The following is a 19,428-nucleotide window of genomic DNA, read 5'->3' as shown; positions in this document are numbered from 1 at the left end:
ATTACGCATAATAGGGCAGGTTGCAGTAGGTCAGGTTGAAAACACTGAATTAGTCCCCTAACCTCGTTAGTTTTTGAGAATGTTTTACAGACAGGTGGTATTTATGCCTTCAGACAACAAGCTTTGGACAATTGATAAATGTAGCTATGTGAAACTGATCTACATTGTTTGTTTATTGAGGTTTAGGTCAGATTTTAGCACCTCTAAATGTCATCCTGGTTGACCAAAGTGTTGCACAGGCTTTAAAAGGACATAAATAGTCACCATTAACAAAAGTCAGCAAATCTGTATCTGTCTATCTGCATCTGGCTGGTTTTGTTTTGAAATCTAATGAATCGCCAGTTCCAACACAAGACAAAAATCACTTAAGGGCATAGGCCACATTCTGATATGCTATAGGAAAGAGTTAATAAATCCTTCAGATATCTGACAACTGAAAGGAAGAGTTCACACTTTCTCCACTTTCAAGTCAGTGCCATCCCCGCAGCTATGAATTTCACACTTGAGGGTGTGCAGGAATCAAGCTTTTGAAGTTGAGATGATTCAGCTTCTCATTTAGCACCATTTTCTTTGGATCTGAACGGACGGCCAAATAAATCCTTCATCGACCTGAGGAGTAAATGCTGTTGCTGATGGTGTGCTGTGCTCCTCTGGTTGACGCTAACATATTTAGGAGAGAAAACCTGGCTGCGCTTGTACACAAGTGTTGTTCCTGTGATGGAACAGCAGTTTAATTGGAGGATTATCGGCTCGGATTGGATCATTAAGCATTATTAAGATATCTGGAAAGGTGTTAAAGCCTTCTGTCAGGCATTTGTCCTTGTCCCACAGAGCCCAGGAAGAGTGGTGAGGTTTGTGTGTGGCTGTAAACAAAAGCAATAAGCAGTAAATAATCATTAGGCTTAGACACTTTCACATGTGACCAGTATTTCACCCATTAATGGAGGAGGATCTGGTCGAGTGAATGCTCTCTCAGTAATCCCCCTCTTATTTGCATTTCAATTCTTTTGCTTTCTCAGCCCAGACGCTAATCCAAGCTGCACTTGCATCAACATTTCTTAAGTTATCTCAACACGGAGACATAACTGTTTGCAGTAATTCCTTTATTTGGCTTATTGTACGGAGCAAAGCCTATTGTCACGTATCCCGTCGCCGCCGGAGCGCCACTCTTCTCCCCGCCAGACAAAGATCCACTTCACCGCCTCGCATCGTTGAGTGGCAACATTCAGGAGTTGCAGGTGCGGATTAACCAGATCCATGCAAATGTTTTCTCTCCTGGTGAGCGATGGCAGATGATCTCTGCTGCAGTGCTGCAGGACGAGGGTGTCGCTCCCCCTCCTGTGCACTTCAGCAACCTGCCTGGATGGCTGCTTTTAACATTCCAAACACACGCACGCTGTGAAGCCAGCTGCTGTGCTGACATGACTGATGGAGTGTGCAGCACTCGTGTTTGCGTTCACTATTGATTGACCTTTATTAACTTAAACAGGACCTGTTCCTCATTTAGTCGGGGATAAACCTCTTGGCCTCTCGAACCTACTGGATTTGTCTGGGCCTTAATTATTATTAGCTCCATTTCCTCGGAGCGAGCGGGTCGTGGGTTGCGTCCCAGCTCCAACAGGCCTTGCTGCACAGAGGGACGATCTCTCCGCGCGTGTGTGTGTGTGTGTGTGTGTGTGTTGGTTTCCTCTGGGTCCTCTAGGCCCATCACCATCCAAAAGCAGGCTAGGTCGGCCCACAGTGGCGGTCAGGACTGAGCCTCCTTCTGACCTTGTACAACTGATGTGTGATGACAGTAAAAATCTTTTTCTTTGCGATAGTCTCAATAGTAACAGACGGGGGTGGGGAGGAGCTGGCGGTGGTACGTGGGCTGCGTCTGCTTTTTAGGATGGAATTGTGAGTTCAAGCCCATAGAATCTTCCGCAGTCAGCCTGTGAAAAGATCCATAATGACCACAGGGCACATTAAGGAGAGTCGGAACGCCCAAACACGGCTTGACAACTCAAAGGTCAGCAGAAATAAGTGTACGAGGAGAAGAAGTGGCTGCAACATAAGCATATGCTGCTGTAATTAAAATAAAGCTCTCCGTCGTATACAGCACTTGAAGGCGTTTGGAGAAGAAAACACTCAAGCGTATTAACATAACGCGTCCCCTTGTGTGATGTTCGAGCTCCCCGTGACACGTGGAACGAGTAGTGTCAGGTTACATAACCGACGTGGTTCTCTTCATTTGGGCCCACAGATCGTTGCAACTTAGCGTGATCGGTGTCGACTCATGAGGGCCGCAGTGAGACGGCCGAGCGTGAGCAGAACGCTGTACTGTAGGGTTGTAATTTCAGTGTCATGGCTGCCATTTCTGACATCTGAGTGGACATTTTGGAGTTCAAGGTTTCTGTCAGGATGACATATCGTTATGCGCTGACAGCAGAATCTGGGCAGCTAAATGCAGCATGCGTTGAGTTCCAGTCCTGTCGGACAACTCAACATGATGCCTAATCATTAGACACCGCAAAACTGCTCCAGTTTTCAATATGCAAGTCTTGATTTCCATCCGATGATCATATCTCTGCAACAATATTTCAGTTCTTTTCCATAATTTTAGGTCCATTTTGACATAGATGATTCAGAAATGCTTATTTCTCCCCAAGCAATTACCCACGTAATCTACGACCATTCAAATTTTAAATAGGAAATGGGAATTCCCGGGCTTTATTCCTAATAAATCTCCATTAACGACCGTGCTGTCCTATAACAGAAATTATAATGGCTGCCCGTATCTGTAAAATTGGAAAACTGATACTACATCTTCCACGCTAAGCTTATGCAGTGAACAGACATTTAGCCTGCAGGTTAATAAGAATACGTGACTGTGTTTAATGCCGGATGCAGTTTGAAAGACAGTGTGGGACACGCTGGGCTTCTGGCTGATGGATTTAGAGTGTGGTCAAATATTAGTGGAGTGTTAGTGGGGAAATAGAGATGCAGCACTTGGAACAACCTTCACGACTGAATATACACTCTGACACTCTGATTGGTTGGAAGTTGTGTGTGTTTTTTTTTTAAATGCATTGGAAGTGTTGCAGTGGACTGCATCAGAATGAGAGCGTGCAGATAAGCCTGTCGGCATCTGGTCCTCCTTAGCCCTCACATCCTCTGATTAATGGGAATTTATGTCTCAGTCTGTCCTTGTTAAACCCAACAGAGTCATTTAAAGTGACGTCTTGATGATTGCAAAGTGATTAATTACATTATCTTCCTGAACGCTCAGAGATAAGAGGCTGAAACGAAAGAGGGGGGCACAAATACACACATATGCTCACACACACACACACACACACACACACACACACACACACACACACACACACACACACACACACACACACACACGTGCACCCCCACATGCAAGCATCTTGTCTGGAAACAGTGCATCATCGACTCCCCCCAACATTCCACAATCCAGATGCAAAGAGATGAAAGAGCGGCAGGGATGTAAAAATCTTTCCACTGTTCTAACACTCTTTTATGAATAATTAACGTCCTTTACGTTACGAAAATTCCATCGGACCGCCATCGCAAAACATTACGCACCACTGTGCCTTACTCTGTTCTATTTCCTGGCCGTCTTGAGAGGCGGAGAAAGCAGGAAATCATCTACAGTGTATTCAGTCGCAGCGGAGGACTCGTGATTCACCCTCACCTGAGACAGTCGTTGGTACCGATCTGAAAGTGTTGGACGATAAAGACGCCTTCAGAGCTGCTGCAGACGGCAACGTGCTGCTGTCAGACTCACGGAGACGCCTGAAACGGAGGCTCGGCTCTCAAAAGGCCACCGAGGACAGCAAATAACCGGATCTACCTAAAGGGAGAGGACAAATGTCAGGGTGGCCCAAACAAAACCCGAATCACGGAGCTATTTTAAGTTCCCCAGAAATGCCAGACTCGTCGCCCATCTGGTTGCGTTGGCCGACAACATGAGTGAAGGCCAGCTTCTGTTGTTGCCCCGCTCCTGGCACTGACATTCCAAACACAGGTTAGCTCAGCTGCTGGAGATGGCGTTAAATGGAATTAACCGTACTGAAAGCCCGAGCGGGTGACCTCATTCCTGATGCATTATGGGACCTTCCCATCAGAAAGAAGCCTGAATAATTTCTCTGTTGGTGGCTTATCAACCTATCCCTCAGCTTATTAGGCTGCATTCCCGCTCTAATCCGGACAACTTAATTATACAGGAGATGTCAGGCTTCCAAGGACGCTCTTATTCAAGAGTGAATATTTGATGTTGCCGTCCTTCCTGCGTCATAAAAAATGGGATCTGCTGAGAGGGCGAAAGGACAGACACGTGCAGTCGAAGGGATTTACACTGTAAAACAAGTCTCACATTGAAACTTCGATGAGCCTGTAGTATGTTTATGAGGATCACGTTACATGTGTGCTGTGCAGAATATTGAAGAGTGTTCCTGCCATAATTTCCAATTACAAAAGTTCACAGTCTGGACAAAAACCTGTCGCCGCCATCTGCACGCGTCCCAGCAGGTGTTGCTGCCGTATGAACGAAGCCTTTGTTTGATTAATGCCGTTAAAATGTCTCCGTCCTAATAATACACTTGCAGTTAAAGCCAGTGCAAGAAGTTCTATAAGTTGCTATAGCAACCAAGCTTTTCCCTGCTGTTCTCATGTGACCAGACGTTGCTTTGATCTATAATAGCCGGTGGCTAGGTGAACACTCTTTTTTCCTTCAACTGGCTTGTAAGCACTGGGAAAACTCTCCCTGTGGGGGAAAACAACCCATCAAGATGGCAATCAGCTCTGAGACGTGTGGAGGAAATCTGGTGTATTATCAACGTGTCATCTTCCAGGGAATCAATAGGCAGCTTTTGAAGGAGCCCAGTGCTCCAGCGCACGACATTTAGAAGGAAACAGGCGAGGGAAGCACTCAGATCTCATTTTCCTTTTGATTAATACGTTTCTAACACCGTTCACCCACCGACTCAGGTATTTTTAGACATCCAAGATGGCTGAATTATTAAGGGACATTGTCCAACCTAAGATAGTGTTTGTGAATAATTCATTTTACATTTGTTGGGGTTTTCTCTTCGTAAACCGTGGAGACTGATTATCTCACCTCAGCGTTGTGTTAGATTGTGTTTTTATTATTTTATAATGATGTCTGTTGTGGAGGATTTCAATCAGCAGCAGATTCAGTTATTTTGTGTCTGTCCTCCTCGTGTGCCACCGCAGGGTTATTGCTTATTATTTTATTTTGAAAGATTCATATTCTGAGCACACAGAAAACATTTCATTGCTATTCGTTTTAATAATAGTACTGTGTTATTGAACTACAGTTGTGGAAGCATTAAGGACACTGTGGTACTATAAATATTTATCGCATCACTGAACTTGTTTTCACAGGGATTTGTCATGAAACAGGATGGCAAAGGTGAGCGTGAGGCTGGCTGTGATACCCACTGATGCTGGGCGTTTGATAAAACATCAAAGTGATGAAAATTTCCTACTCAAGGGCACAGCGAATAAAATAGATATGAAAATAAAAGGTCACTCGGCGCCACCGAGGACAATGAGCTAAAACGTAGCCACGATGCTAATTCAGCTTTAAAACGTGTTGGTCTGAATAAGCCTGTGAAATTAAAATGACACTAAATTGTAAGCAAACATGAAATCCTGCATAAATGAATCAGATTGAAACTAGCTGAGCAGCTCCGGGCTCCAGACTTCCCTGCTGTCGGTCTTTAACTGAAATCTGAGAGCAGACAGTGTGTCGAACAAAAGATGGGGCAGCAGCGTTCAAGTAGCACTTAAATAGACAAAGTAAGTGTTAATATAGAAAAAAGAGATAAAGCAATGCTGAAAACGTGGCTGAACATGGTGAGCAAGGGGAAACCAGGCTGGTTTGGACTCTTTCTACTGGTGTCATGGCCTGACAGATGATGTCAACCAAAGACCAAATGGCTACCGTACATGAAAGAACTTATCTGGAGAACTAACCTTGAAATGTAAATTGGAATATGTCCAGTTGAATGTAGATGGATGGTTGGTGAGAAGGAGCTGACGCTGACACCCTGCCAGGACCTTTCCCTCTGGTGTTGGCTCATCATAGCCGTGACTCCAGCATCCTCCCACGGTCCACATGCAAGGGAGGTCAACTGGCTGCACAGTTGTTCATGTGTCAGATCTGTGATCAACTGGCGTGTTGTCCACGGAGGAGCCACACCGCCTCGCTGATGCAACCCTTCACAGGATGTGTAATGGTGCCGAAGGAGGGGGGAGGGGCTCTTCAAACAGAGAGAAATACAGGAAGAAGCAGAGTCGCTTCTCTCAGTGTGAAGAGCACCAGGCAGCCATCTGCATATGGCCTCTCCTCTCCTCTCCGCTCCTCTCCTCTCCTCTCCTCTCCTCTCCTCTCCTCTCCTCTCCTCTCCTCTCCTCTCCTCCTCCCCTCCCCTCCCCTCCCCTCCTCCCCTCCCCTCCTCTCCTCTCCTCTCCTCTCCTCTCCTCTCCTCTCCTCTCCTCTCCTCTCCTCCTCACCCCTCCCCTCCTCTCCTCTCCTCTCCTCTCCTCTCCTCTCCTCTCCTCTCCTCTCCTCTCCTCCTCCCCTCCCCTCCCCTCCCCTCCTCCCCTCCCCTCCTCTCCTCTCCTCTCCTCTCCTCTCCTCTCCTCTCCTCTCCTCTCCTCCTCACCCCTCCCCTCCTCTCCTCTCCTCTCCTCTCCTCTCCTCTCCTCTCCTCTCCTCTCCTCTCCTCTCCCTCTCCTCTCCTCTCCTCCTCTCCCTCTCCTCTCCTCTCCTCTCCTCTCCTCTCCTCTCCTCTCCTCTCCTCTCCTCTCCTCTCCTCTCCTCTCCTCTCCTCTCCTCTCCTCTCCTCTCCTCCTCTCCCCTCCCCTGTGGTTGAGTCGTGTCCTACATAAACTGCCGTGAGCCTCATCAGCATCAGCCTGGGTGACACAGACCGTCAGCGGGCCTCGTCAGTCTGATGGCTCGTTAGTTGTTATCCTGCTCAGTGTTTAACACAAGGACGAACCTGAAAGAGCTGTTAGGATGCACAGGACGCCGGGCCGCGGTGCTCGGCCTCCAGGATACACAGCTTCCCGCTGTCGTTAATGAGGAGAGATACAAATGGTCAAATTCAGCTAATACTGGTGCGTTCAGCTCTCAGCTCTTTGAAGTGGTGGTTTTTGAGAATTAATGATATTCATGACCTATTTGCTTCTTTACTTTATGTAAATTTCTGGTGGCCTTGCTGGCCTGATGCATAGAGCATATAAAGACGGTGTTGTCATAACAACAATATAATTAGTGAGTGGAGTGAAAGCATAAACTTCAAAAAAGAAAAGAAGGAACTGCAGATTTCTCAATCGCTCCATTCCCAGTTCCTTTGGGCTGATGAGCAATTTTGAAAATGAACATCAAAGTCAGAATCTCATTATATTATAACAAATAAAGCACACGGTGAAGACATTAGTCTGACAGCTCGTATATGGCGGTGCTCTCTGGGGTTCAGGAGATGGTTACCCCACACCCCCACTTCGCCATCTGTCCGGATCCATTCCAGCTCTATGTAAATCCCACCAGGATGCTCAGACAAGAGAGACAGAAACATGAAAAAGTGCTTTTTGGAACTGCAGCGCAGCCTCCGACTGTCACGAGATTTGAGCACGAGCAGAGCGGCTCCACCTTAAAGTTAGCGCCGCTTCAAAAGTTCAAACATAAATGAGGGGAATTGGCCACCAAAGTTACCGAGTGGGCGTCTTTTACAGCTCGTAAATAAGGAGACGGTTCTTTTTACCTTCCGTTAAGACAGCAGCAGCATTTCCATTTACACTGCCGACAGCAGATATTACTCTTTATTTTGTGCCATGAAACTCCGTGTCTTTAAATAAACTCAGCAGGCAGAACAATAAAAGCAGGCAGCAGAATTATGTTGGAGCTATTTACATGTTTGGTTTCCAGACAACCGTTAATAAAGTGGACAGTAGCCAGATCGGGGCACACGAGGTTCATGTTGGAACTGGGCTATTCGCTCCCTGAACCTGTTGTCAACATCCGGGATGCTAATGAGGGTCACGCAAAGGTTCCCTGTCAGTTTAAGTGGCTATTCTGCTGCAGTGTCCTTGAGCAAGATGCTAGACCCTTATCAGAACGGTTGGCGTGGGGCCTGGATCTGACACTGGATGGAAAAATAGAAGAAGAATGTTTTCAGAGGTGTGGTTGGCTTATATAATTCCAACAAGTCTGCTGAAACAAAGAGCACCTGAAAGCTCATTCTGACAGCAGAGGTGCGCGACCCTCAGCGCTGACGCCCCCCGAGGCCCTGGCTGATGTTCTTTGCACTTCAGCTTTATTTAGTTGGTAGCAACTGAGAACATAATTTAGAAACACAGTCTGGAGCCATCCTTTTGGTCCAAATGATGAAACGCATTTTAAAGTTCTCTTACGCATATTAACTTTCAAAGGCTCCGCCCTCTGCTGCAGCGGTGGACCTGAAAGATTCCTTTATGGTAGATAAAGCACAATGAATAAATAAAGGGCGATAAAGTGCCCTCTAGAGTGCCTTTCAGGCAGATAAAAGGCATTGAAGTGCCCTCGTGGGCATCAGGACTCTCCCTCTTATCCCTGCCGGCCAGCCACTGCTCCTCAGGACTTTATCTCCTCTCCTCCACTGCAAGTTTAGCTGAAATGACCAAGTTTCCATGACTGATGCTCACCATCAGGTTTATATTCTTGTGCTGGAGTTTCAGCACATTTAACCATGAACTACCATCACAGAGCAGCCTTTTACTGGCTCGGATAACCAGAGTACTCACACAGTTTTGAAGGGAGATTGACAAGTAGCCTTCAGACATCCATTCTTCACATTCAGAATGTGTTTTATTTCCGTCTGGATTGACAGTTCCGGAGCCTTAAGTCCACAGTTGGCTTTCACATAGGGAATATTAATGGTTGCCTAATATTTCCACAGATTCTTGGGCTGCTGCAATCACTGCATCTCTACAGCAGAGGCCTGATGGTGATGACTGATTCAGGGCATTTAGCACAATTATGGAGGGACTCCATTTGCACACGGTCTCTACGGAGCAGCCATTAGGAAAGACGTGAAGGAAGCTGTAATCACAGTTAGGGTCTGTTGTCATTAAAAGGTTTTATCGGGAAGAGGTGCTGCATGTCAGAGCAAACTGCAACTGTCGCTTCAGTTTTCGGGGACGTGCGGGGGAGAGAAGAACAAAATGTGCAGCGGTGCTACGTCGCAATTGCAGCTGCCACACCAGGTCCGTCCACAGTGTGCATGAAATAACAGCCTCGCACCCAGGCCGGATTTACCTGAGGTTACAGTAAAGGCTTATAAAGTCACACAAATAATGGAGAAAAAAAAAAAGAGTAGTTCCTGAAAAAGAAATTTAATTTCTCGGCACTCGGCATAGTTAAAGTAGTCAGTCGATATTGCTTTTGTGAAAAGCTGCTCCCCTTTTTGAACTCCTCCCCCCCGATCTCCAGTCTGCCGTTATTGTTCAGACAGAGGCACCCATCTTTTCTCTGGGAGATTTGTGTCTTTTTTATCCCTCAACTGAACGAGGAAACACAAACAGTGCCCTTTCAGGTCGCATCTTTCTCAAATCTGCAGGAGGCCACGCTCGTGTGTGTTATGCTGGTGCGCCACACGTATAAATAAACCACAAGATTAAAAAAACGTTTTTTTTCCTCCATTCCTTTTTTTCCCGTTGCCAAGACATATTTTACAATATATTCACAAATGTCCGTCGAGGCGTGTGTTTTTGTCACATTAAATCACGGGGCAAAGCCTGTCAATCTGTGTTAGGCTTTATGGTGACACTTGAGGCCAGCGCACGGAGGAGGACGTGCCCTTGATGCGCCGCCGAGCCAAGGGGAACAGGGCCGATAAAAAAAGCAGTGGCATATCAGAGGTTAATGTGAAGAAGAGCGGCTCAGAGCTGAGCAGTATGCTATAGTTACTGCGGGGGAGACTTGATCGCCAGAGTGGCTAATGTTGCGTTCATTTGAGCGACACTATGGATCCAGCTAAGAGTCTGACATCACAGAACAGAGCGCCATGAAAGCTTCCTATCAACACCATTTCACCGCTTTCATCAACAGCTCCTTTATCTTTGATTTAAATGTGAACCATTTTCATGTTCCGTGTCGTATAAATGCCAGGATGAAGGAGGGTTTTGTCATATTTCTCAGGTTGGCAGTCATAAGCCCGGCTAAGCTCTCATAAATATTTGTGTTTCAGTCAAAGTGACGGCACCTGTAAAGTTCAGCAGGTTCCAAATCCAAACCAGCCTGCAGACTCAGGGAGTGTGTCTCCATCAACCATCCATGGGCCAGACCTTAACACACCATAGCACAGTGCAGAGATAACGGCCCTTTTTTGTTCAAGATGTAACGGCTGAATTATTAAGTGGACACATTCATTCAGCCGCTGAGTTATGTGAAGGTTTGTTGAAACAAAAATGGTGAAGACAAAAAAAAGGAAGATAAAGGTCTGGCTACATCGCCCGGCTGAGGTCCTCCAGGCAACCGTGAATACACTCAGAGTCAATAATTTATGCAGCCAGACACACACATCCGCCCAGACACACATCCGGAGTGAAATGGAGTATTGCCGCACGGAGTAGAGGAAAAGCTTCAGGGACTGAAACAAAGGCTAACAACTGGAAGCAGCACATATGTCGACAGATGTGAGGCCGCGTTCAGCGCCGTGAAAGGCAGAATGGTGGTTTGAGTCAGCGGTATTTTATCCGCGTGTGCGTGTCAGATGTGAGCGGATAGTAAAGGTTTTCCCTCTGGAGGACGCCTGCGGTCCTGTGCTGTCTTTGCGCCGCCTGACACGTCTCTTCAAGCTTACATAATGTAGATGTGGCCTCATTTCCGTCTCCCCAGCAAAATTAGGCTTTTCAAGCAGCTAAGCAACATGACACCATCAGTCTGAGGAGACAGATGATCTGGGGGGGGCGGGGGGGACCCTTTTCAGAAGCAAATTGTGGTCACTTCTTACGTAACACTCTTCTTTTCGCCCCTTCATCAACGGCGGATTCATGGCACATGTAACAAAGAGAATCACCTGATGACGCGTTCACTGCACGTCAGCTTATTCCTGCTCTACATTTGCTTTTGGTGCGTGCCAGCCTTTCTAACGTTTCCATGGATACCGAGTTGTCTGGTAAGTACATACAGTGCCAGGTGGCACGTGCACACCTGCGCCAAAAGGGTCATTCTGGATTAAAATGCATCATAACTGACACATCAGCCAGGGAGACTATTTAAGAATATTTGAATAAACAACCTTTCAGTGGCCCATTTTGTCTTTCTGCCGCGGGCGTGTGCTGTGATCGTGCACCGCCGCTCTGCTTTTGAATCCATCTGCGTAATTGAAACCATGACAATAACCCGATGTGAGCGTTTGAAATCCGTATAGTTTGAAAGAGTAATTAAAAACTCCCAAGTGCGCATGTGAAGCATTTTTAAAAGCTGTCCTCTTCGTGCACTATTCGCTGTGCTGGGATCGCTCCAGAAGGGCAGAGAGAACACAAACACGGATCTACCAAATGAATGCATATGTTTTATTCAGTAGCTAACAAGTAAAGAAACACCACGCTGTAGATATATTTACCTCACATATTCCTAGTTGCGCTGTGCATTTGCAGCAGGAGTCCAGGTTTTTGCTCTTCATCGCAGATGGGAGTTTGCATGAAAGTGCTGAAGATGTGCTCTATTTACAGATATGGCACAAATAGAAAGAAACCAACCGAAGGAAAACGCATCAAAACGGAAAACAATCGAATCATGATACTGCTTCCTGTTTGCAAGATGCGGAGGGGGAAAAAATCCTTTTTAAATTTTTCTATGTAGTCTCATAGAAATCCTGCATGGGGAAAAACTTGCATTCTAAATGCTTGTCATACGTACAATAAAGGTGTTCCACTGAACATTTTTCGCAAAATTTATACAGACTGAAGTACCACAAAAGGTTTTGTACTTGTCCTCCACATACACTCCAAAATACAAAAAAACTTTGCATTTGTGCTATTTTGTCATATATTCAACTCACATTGAACACAAACAAAAACAGAGCTGTCATTTGAAATAAGAAATTACAAATAAGAAATTACAATTTTGTGTGGTTATTTGTTCATGTTTACAGTGTTTTCACCACTAACTTTCAGTAAAAAAGAAAATTCTGGGCGTAGCAAAAAGCATATACAAGCTACAAAATGCCTCGAGGGAACGACAACAAGTTAAAACTGGATAGTTGATCAACACAAGCTGCAGTTTAACGTCCAGGGTCCAGATATACTGTAATGGGCCAGAGATGGGTTTGCATGGACGATCTGCTCGGGCACTTTTGGACGTTACTAACTGTAATGTCCTCTCACACACTGGCCTCCCTATAGAGCAGCTCTGCATCTGCAGCCAATAGATGAAGGAACCTAAATAATCAAACTGCGAGGGTGTGATCATGTTAAATATGACGTAGTATTAAGTAGATTGTCTAAGAACATGAGTATATCTACTTTAGTGCAACACATTTCATATATTTTTTTTAAAACATGACTTTTTTTTACCTTATTTTCCAAACCTACCTGTATGGCTATATATGCACGTGACACTATAGAGTGCATTTCTATACATGACATCACTGTTAACTCATCAGAAGTCAGTATTGCATTTTTATACGAATTTGTCTTTCTTTTTTTGCTGCTATAAAAATAGTAGTTTAAAATATGCTTTAATATGGGCCCGAGTGTAACATATTTGAAATAAGTTCAGACACAAATATATAGTAAATAGAGAAATTCCACTCATACTGCAGAGTTTGTATAAAACACAGGGTTGTGGCTGGCTGGAACCCTCCGACGCTCCATACATTCTCAGTAAATGAAGAAAATCCAAGAAAGTTAGACAAACACAACCACCTCTGATCAGAGACGCGAGACGTCGTCACAGCAGCTAAAGCTTTTTTGGATCTGAGGGCAGTTTGGAACCTTTCAGTTGCAACGTTTTTGAATAAAGTGACAATACCTCAAAATGCAATGCAACACAAGCGCGGCATGTGTCGATAATCCCGCAAATGCAATTGTTTTGGTGAGGCAGGAGCTCACCAACATGAGAGATGATCCTCAGTCGGTGTAGCAGATTTTAGGATAGATTAATTATTCTCTCTCAGCAAGAGAGCACACAGATTACTGCCTGGTAATCTGTGCTTTGAAATATTACACTGGAATTTGCTTGATGATTCTCTGCACTATTGTCCCAGATCTGGCCGTAACTGGAGCGGGATTCCTGAATTAATGCGCAGTTTGTATTATTGTGGAACGTACTCAGGTTTAAATGTTTTCCAATTTAGAAAGCCAGAAATGAGACACCTCTATGCCACTGAAATATATTGAGTGGTATGCAAATTACTGCTAATTTGTAAGTAAATGGTCAGATTATGTGGGATTAGACATAAGAGCCCTGAATCGCTTGTTCCTATTTACATATTTATCACCAAACACCCCAGTGATGACAGTTTTAGTGCCGAATGACTCAAGATCTCCTTATGCTCTCTCAACCCTGTAAAGCACATTTCCCAGAATTCTCACTGTAAACGTCAGTGTTGGTTTTATTTTTTACCAATAAAGGCATTAAAACAGTTCTGCTGCAGTTCTGCTTTAAGATGCAATCCGTTCCATCCGGAATGATCCGCTGCTTTAACGTCAGGGAGCGGGCTGTCCTCAAAACTGCGTGAATGTTGTTCTTTTTTCCAGAACCTCAAGGTAATCTGGATCAATGTGGAGCTTGGCTTTCAGTTCCCAGTACTCGCTCCTGTTGGGCTCCACGTAAACAGCGCTCGGCGCAGTGCAATAGACGATTGTCTGTTGTATCCTCTCCGGGTGCACGTATTGATGCCTTGCATCAAAGTCTGAGGGGTACTTGCTGGGTGACCGTGCGGCGTGTTTGCACGGCAGCGTGGTGCTGAGGCGGGCCTGTTTGTCAGGCTCCAGCGCATCTCTGTAGTAGCACAGATCATCTCGGTGTGGGGTGGAGGGCTTGTTAAGAGGCTCTGGAGTGGTGGCGCTGTATTCCGAGCTTATTACATTGCTTGCAGCCTCTTCATCCGAATTACCCAGAAAAGCGCCGCTCAGCTCGTCAAAGTCTCTAAACCCGTCCGCTGATTTGCTGTCCGTCAGGGTGTGAACGCTGGTCCTGCACGTGGACTCCGTGGGCGGAGGGATGTACTCATATACGTGTCCGGCGGATGTCCTGACTTTGGGAATGGCTCCCTTTTTGTAAAGGCCGTATTCCATATTTAGGGAGCTAATGCAAGCATTCATGGAGTTATTCTGTTTGTTTTGGCTCTTCTGGCGTCGTTTTTTCATTGCCACAAACAGCCCGGCAGCTACGAACACAGACGAAATAAACAGGAGGAAGAGACCGAGAATCATCACAGATAAAGGGATGGCGCTATGCTGTGTGTCAGAGTCCAAGGATGTTTCTATGGTGATAGTGCTACCAGGGAAAGACTCCTCAGATGGTGGGATCATTGAGGCAAGTATATCAGAATTATTAGGGCAGAAATTAACTGTCTTAATGTATCGCATATCCTCCCCGGCCAGCCTCTTGGGCGAACCACAGATGACGTTGTTTACGACTGTACCAGTGCTGAGCTGCTCCAGCCACGTCCTCAGCTCCAATATGCTGCAAGTGCAATCCCAGGGATTCTCATACAAATCCACCTGCACCAGGGCTGTGAGCTGATCGAGGACACCGCTGACAGGCAGGTAGCGCAGGTGGTTGCTGCGGAGATTCAGTCTGGCTAACACCAGGCCATTAAAAGTACCCGCTGTTAAAGTTTTTAACAGATTATTGTTCAGGAAGAGAAGCTGAAGTTTGGGGACATGCTGGAACGTGTCAGACGCCACCTCTTTAATGACGTTGTACTCTAAATATAGGAACTGTAGTGTCTCCAGTCCGTAAAACATGTCGGCCGTGAGGTGATCTATCAGGTTCCCATTGAGATACAGTCTCCTCAGATGTGTCAGATCCCCGAAGGCCCTGTCATGTATGTGAGCTATTCGATTGTTGCCAAGATGGAGCAGATCCAATCCTGTGGCCTCGATGAAGTCTGACCGGCGTACCATGGGGATGTAGTTTCCAGTCAGATACATCTTTTTGGGATTGTAAGGTTTGGGGTTTAAATCTGAGATCTGCTCTATCTTCCTCTCCTGGCAGTTCACATTCAGGCCGAGGTCGGAGATTTGAAGATTGCAGGTGCAGACCGTCGGGCAGTCTAAAGGCACGGGGGACTTGGTCTGATACGAAACGATTTGGCCATAGTTTTGTGGTTTATTCGCTGGGGCGCGAGATGTGGGCCTTGATTTTAACCTGCCCGACTGGCGAGGTCCCTTTGTGGGTCTGGATGAGGACCTGGCGATCCCCGAGGAGGTGAGTGAGGCTGTGACTTGTGCCGGCGTTGTCTTATGGTATCCATTGGTGCTCAGATGTGGCAGCGGCGGCATCTCGTATTCGGCGATCGCTCTCCTCGGGCACAACTCCTGTTTGGAAACTTCGTCGAGGTCCCTCCCATGGAGGCGGAATGGGAACTCGCAGACGACGTCGCCGACCAGAGCCGTGTAGGATATGCTCTCCAACCAGGTTTTCAGAGCGATCAGCTCACAGGAGCAGTTCCACGGATTCTCCTCCAGCTGCAGCTCCACCACACTGTCCATGTTCTCCAGCAGGCCGGAGTAGGGAAGCACTTTGAGCTGATTCCCCCGCAAGTCCAAATGAGTCAGTGGTACGTGCTTGAAAACGTTGACGGGCAAAGTCGTTATTAAGTTGTCATTTAGAATCAGGACCTCCAGATGACGAAGACTGCTGAAGGCGCTCGGTGCCACATGAGTGATATAATTATAATCAATCTGCAGATACTCCAGACTTTCAAGGCCAAAGAAAAACTCTTCCTTCAAGGCATCTATTTTGTTGTTATTGAGATGTAACCGTTTCAACCCCTGAAGTCCATTAAAAGCCCCCGCCTCAATCTCAGATATGTCATTATTTCCCAAATGTAATATTGTAAGTCCTTTGTACTCAATGAAATCATCGGCAGACAGCTTTTTCAGCAGATTCCCTGTGAGCAGCAGATAATACTGGGGGGAGCGCACTGGCTTAATGTCTGAGACAGTAACAATTCCTCTGTTTTCACAGCTCACAGTGAGTGTTCCCTCCTTCTCCTCGCAGGCGCAGAGTCTCTGACAGATTTCCCCGTAAGTGCCGAACATCTCCGCGGCGCACATCGAAGATGCACTCAGCAGAAGGCATGGAATCCAAAGATCCATTTTCCTCCAAATGATGGCTCGGCGTTCAGTTCCGAGTCCTCAGTGTCATCTAGAAATAAAAGAGACACGGCGTAAAGCAAATCAGGCACAAAGACAGCAACTTCTGCTGAGACAAAAAAAAACAAAAACCCAAAAAACCCCGAAACGGGCTGAATGGCTTCATTTGCTGTTACCCAGAGGTAACTTCTGACTGCGCGGCTGCTGGTTTAAAATGGCTCAAACAAAAGCGGAGCAGAAAGCAACTCACTCCTTCAAGCTATGTCAACAGAGAAGGAAAAGCAAGGTCAAAGCAAGACAGCCGAGCTGTTAATGCCGTGAAACCAGCTCGGGCTGATCAGCTGTCACGTTGGTCAGAGACGCGAAAAACGGGACGATTGAAAGAAATGTGTCACCGTATCAAATATAGCAGCACCCACCTCGAGAACATCGATGGCAATTCAGGCTCGCCGGATATTTCAACGCGTCTCTTTTTAATCCGCCAACATAATCAACTGGGGATCAGGTCTGCGCCGCCACTTACGCACGGGAAGAGTGAGAGAAACGCTGAACAACCATATCTGGAAATGCTTCTTTTCCCGCTCAGAGAGACACAAGCAGCGCCTGGTAACAAAGTTACTCTCTCTCTCTCCCCCTGCCTGTCTGTCTGTCTTTACGCGCACGCACGCACGCTCGTTGGTGGGGAGGATGTCAACTCATTTCATGCACAAAGAATCAGCGCACTGGAGCGCCATCCTGAGATTCGCACCCCCCAGCTCCCAAAAAAAGAAAAGAAAGAAAGAAAGAAAGAGGATGACCTACCTACGGAAAAGAAAAACAAAAAAACAAACAAAAAAACGTCCCGAAAAATATCAATAATTCAGCCGTCAGACTCGATTTCGAGCTCAAACCAGTTGTTAAACCGCTTATCGCGACAGCCATCCAAAGGGGAATTTTTTCCCCCTCAAATGCCCAATGACATCAGCTTTTTTTTCTCCCCACGCATCCTGGAATGTCAGAGATGGAGGTAGGAGTGAGAGGTGGAGCTCAGACATTGGGGACAGGCGTGTTTTCATCTGGCAGAAATTGATTATCTCACATCACACGAGCGCTGGAGCTTATTTACATCTCAGCTGCTATTTTTGGACATCCCAAGTTGGTGTGCAGGCAGCCAGCTGCCTCTCTCATCATCACTCGAATTACTGCGCGTCCCTGTCAGAGGGCAGGGGTGGTTGGGAATTTCTACCCCCTTGTTCTAATCAGCGAAACAGTAAATGGAGTCGCCGGTGCTGTGAAAGAGTCGGCTCGTTCCAATCTTCCTCCTTCAGCAATGCAGGCATCAGTGAGGCAGCACAAATGCCTGCTGAAAAGGCTGAGAAGACAGTGCCAGCTGATGAGGTGGTGGTGGTGTGTGTGTGTGTGTGTGTGTGTGTGTGGGGGGGGGGGGGTGGGGGTCTTGGCAACAACTCCTCAAAGCTCATTCATTTTCAGCAGGCTGGGGAATCTGGACGGTGGGGAGACGATAGACATCCAGAAGCATTTCAGTTAAACTGCCTCCTTGTCTCTGAGTCTCTCCACCACTGCATTCATCCCTTTATGTGCCAGCGCTGACCTCCAAAGGAAAGTGGACATTTTAATTGGAGATTTGACTATTTGAGCAGTACCAGTATCTTTCAAGTATTTGTTACAGGAAAATTGCTCCTACATTCAGGGCCAGACTCTGAAAGGCTCGTGTTCCACAATGCTGCCTCTTAATCAAAAGTTTGTATACGAGAAAAGGGAGGCCATTAATGGTCCCAATGTTACCAACAGTCTGTATTTTTGGGAGCAAAACCAGTCGTGACAACAGTGCAGAGCACGAAACAGCCGTGTTCTGTTCAAGGAGAGGAGAGTTCTGCTGTGACTCAAAGGCTGCTTGTTAGAAGAGCTGCATTTCCCTGCATCACCCTGACAGCTTATATGACAAAACCCTAACCTGAGTGGTTACCAGAGAGGTGGTTACTCTCCCGTGTGTGTTGCACAGAGCATTGCACCACTGTCCAGCACTAAGCACCTCTGCAGGGACAGGGAACAGCATTCAGGGAACTTTGGATTGTCCAGCCAGGCTCTCTGTGCTGCCAGGGCAGACGCCCTGGGAAGGATTTCACACAAATTCCAGCAAGGCCAAAGCAGAGCAACTCATGGATGAAATCAGCTCTGTCCGATCAGTGGCCGTACGCGCCTCCCTGGATGGAGGATTCTGCAGCTTCGCTGCTGCTGCCAGCTGCCTGGTGTCAAAGGACAGAGGCTCTGATAAGAGCTGGGAGGAGGCTGGCGGCTCTGCCATGAAATTATTCCGCTTGGGGGGGGGGTAGTGCTGCAGGAAAGAGGATGATTCAGGCAGATAAAGGCTGAGATGATGACAATCAAGAGGAGAAAGAGCAAGTTTTAACAGTGGATGGAAGAAGATTCACCAGCCTGCCGTCGCAAATCGAGATGAAGCCGTCAGCTCAGCCGGGGCTGACTTGAACCCTAACGGTACTGAGGAGAACAGACAGGCCTCTTGTTGTCCAGGAGAGACACCCTCCTCCTCCATCAACCCCTCTGTGCAGCCACCTCATCCTGCATCCCAGTGTCTCAAGGCTGTGTCACACAGAGTCTGTCAAACGGCGCCATGCATAAACGGCCCCACGTGTTAAGATTTTAAACCTAGAGTTTCCCATCTTCAATGAAAAACAAACCTAAAGCTGGATTACTGTATACTTTCAGACCCCCCCCCACTGCCGTCTACCTTCCCTTCCAGCACCCACACATTTGATTTCCTCCTGTCCCTTTTTCTCTGTGTATTCCCGTTATTCAGCCTCGCTGCTGCTTTTAATCTCATTTTGTGTTCCTTGATTGCATCATTTATCACTCATCATTATGTACTACCACAGTTTAATTTGTCTATATAAATTGTAGATACCAATATGTCTGTTTTTTTTTTTTTAAAACAGAAGCATTACCGGAAAGATGCTTCCGACTACAAAGAGGTTACCCAGAGGTGAGAAGAGCGTAATCCAACTCCAACTAAAAAACGGAGACACGGTTGTCGATTGCAGATCAGGGTGATCAAAGTCA

The 19,428-nt window shown here is 46.6% G+C and overlaps 1 protein-coding gene and 1 long non-coding RNA gene across 3 annotated transcripts; both read right to left on the bottom strand.

The window, feature by feature from the left end:
* Nucleotides 1–219: 219 nt before the first annotated feature.
* Nucleotides 220–6,234, bottom strand: LOC115252037 (uncharacterized). The gene is made up of 3 exons (XR_003890483.1): nt 6,007–6,234; nt 3,701–3,859; nt 220–1,931 (listed from the first exon to the last, which is right to left on the bottom strand). It is a non-coding gene; the product is annotated as an uncharacterized lncRNA (long non-coding RNA).
* A 5,348-nt stretch (nt 6,235–11,582) lies between these two features.
* On the bottom strand, nt 11,583–17,282 carry slitrk5b (SLIT and NTRK-like family, member 5b). Of its 2 annotated transcripts, none has more exons than XM_029849601.1 (2): nt 17,152–17,282; nt 11,583–16,402 (listed from the first exon to the last, which is right to left on the bottom strand). In XM_029849601.1, the coding sequence occupies exon 2, from the start codon at nt 16,351–16,353 to the stop codon at nt 13,750–13,752; it is 2,604 nt and encodes an 867-aa protein (XP_029705461.1). In that variant the 5' UTR covers nt 16,354–16,402; nt 17,152–17,282; the 3' UTR covers nt 11,583–13,749. The 2 variants fall into 2 exon arrangements, with proteins under 2 accessions (XP_029705461.1, XP_003961929.1); XM_003961880.2 differs by lacking the exon at nt 17,152–17,282 and adding an exon at nt 16,770–17,123.
* Nucleotides 17,283–19,428: the final 2,146 nt, after the last annotated feature.

The sequence above is a fragment of the Takifugu rubripes genome, chromosome 1, assembly GCF_901000725.2.
Source record: "Takifugu rubripes chromosome 1, fTakRub1.2, whole genome shotgun sequence".
Lineage (NCBI taxonomy): Eukaryota > Metazoa > Chordata > Actinopteri > Tetraodontiformes > Tetraodontidae > Takifugu > Takifugu rubripes.
Note: the sequence above shows the minus strand (reverse complement) of the source record. Positions and strands in the feature narration are given on the sequence as shown.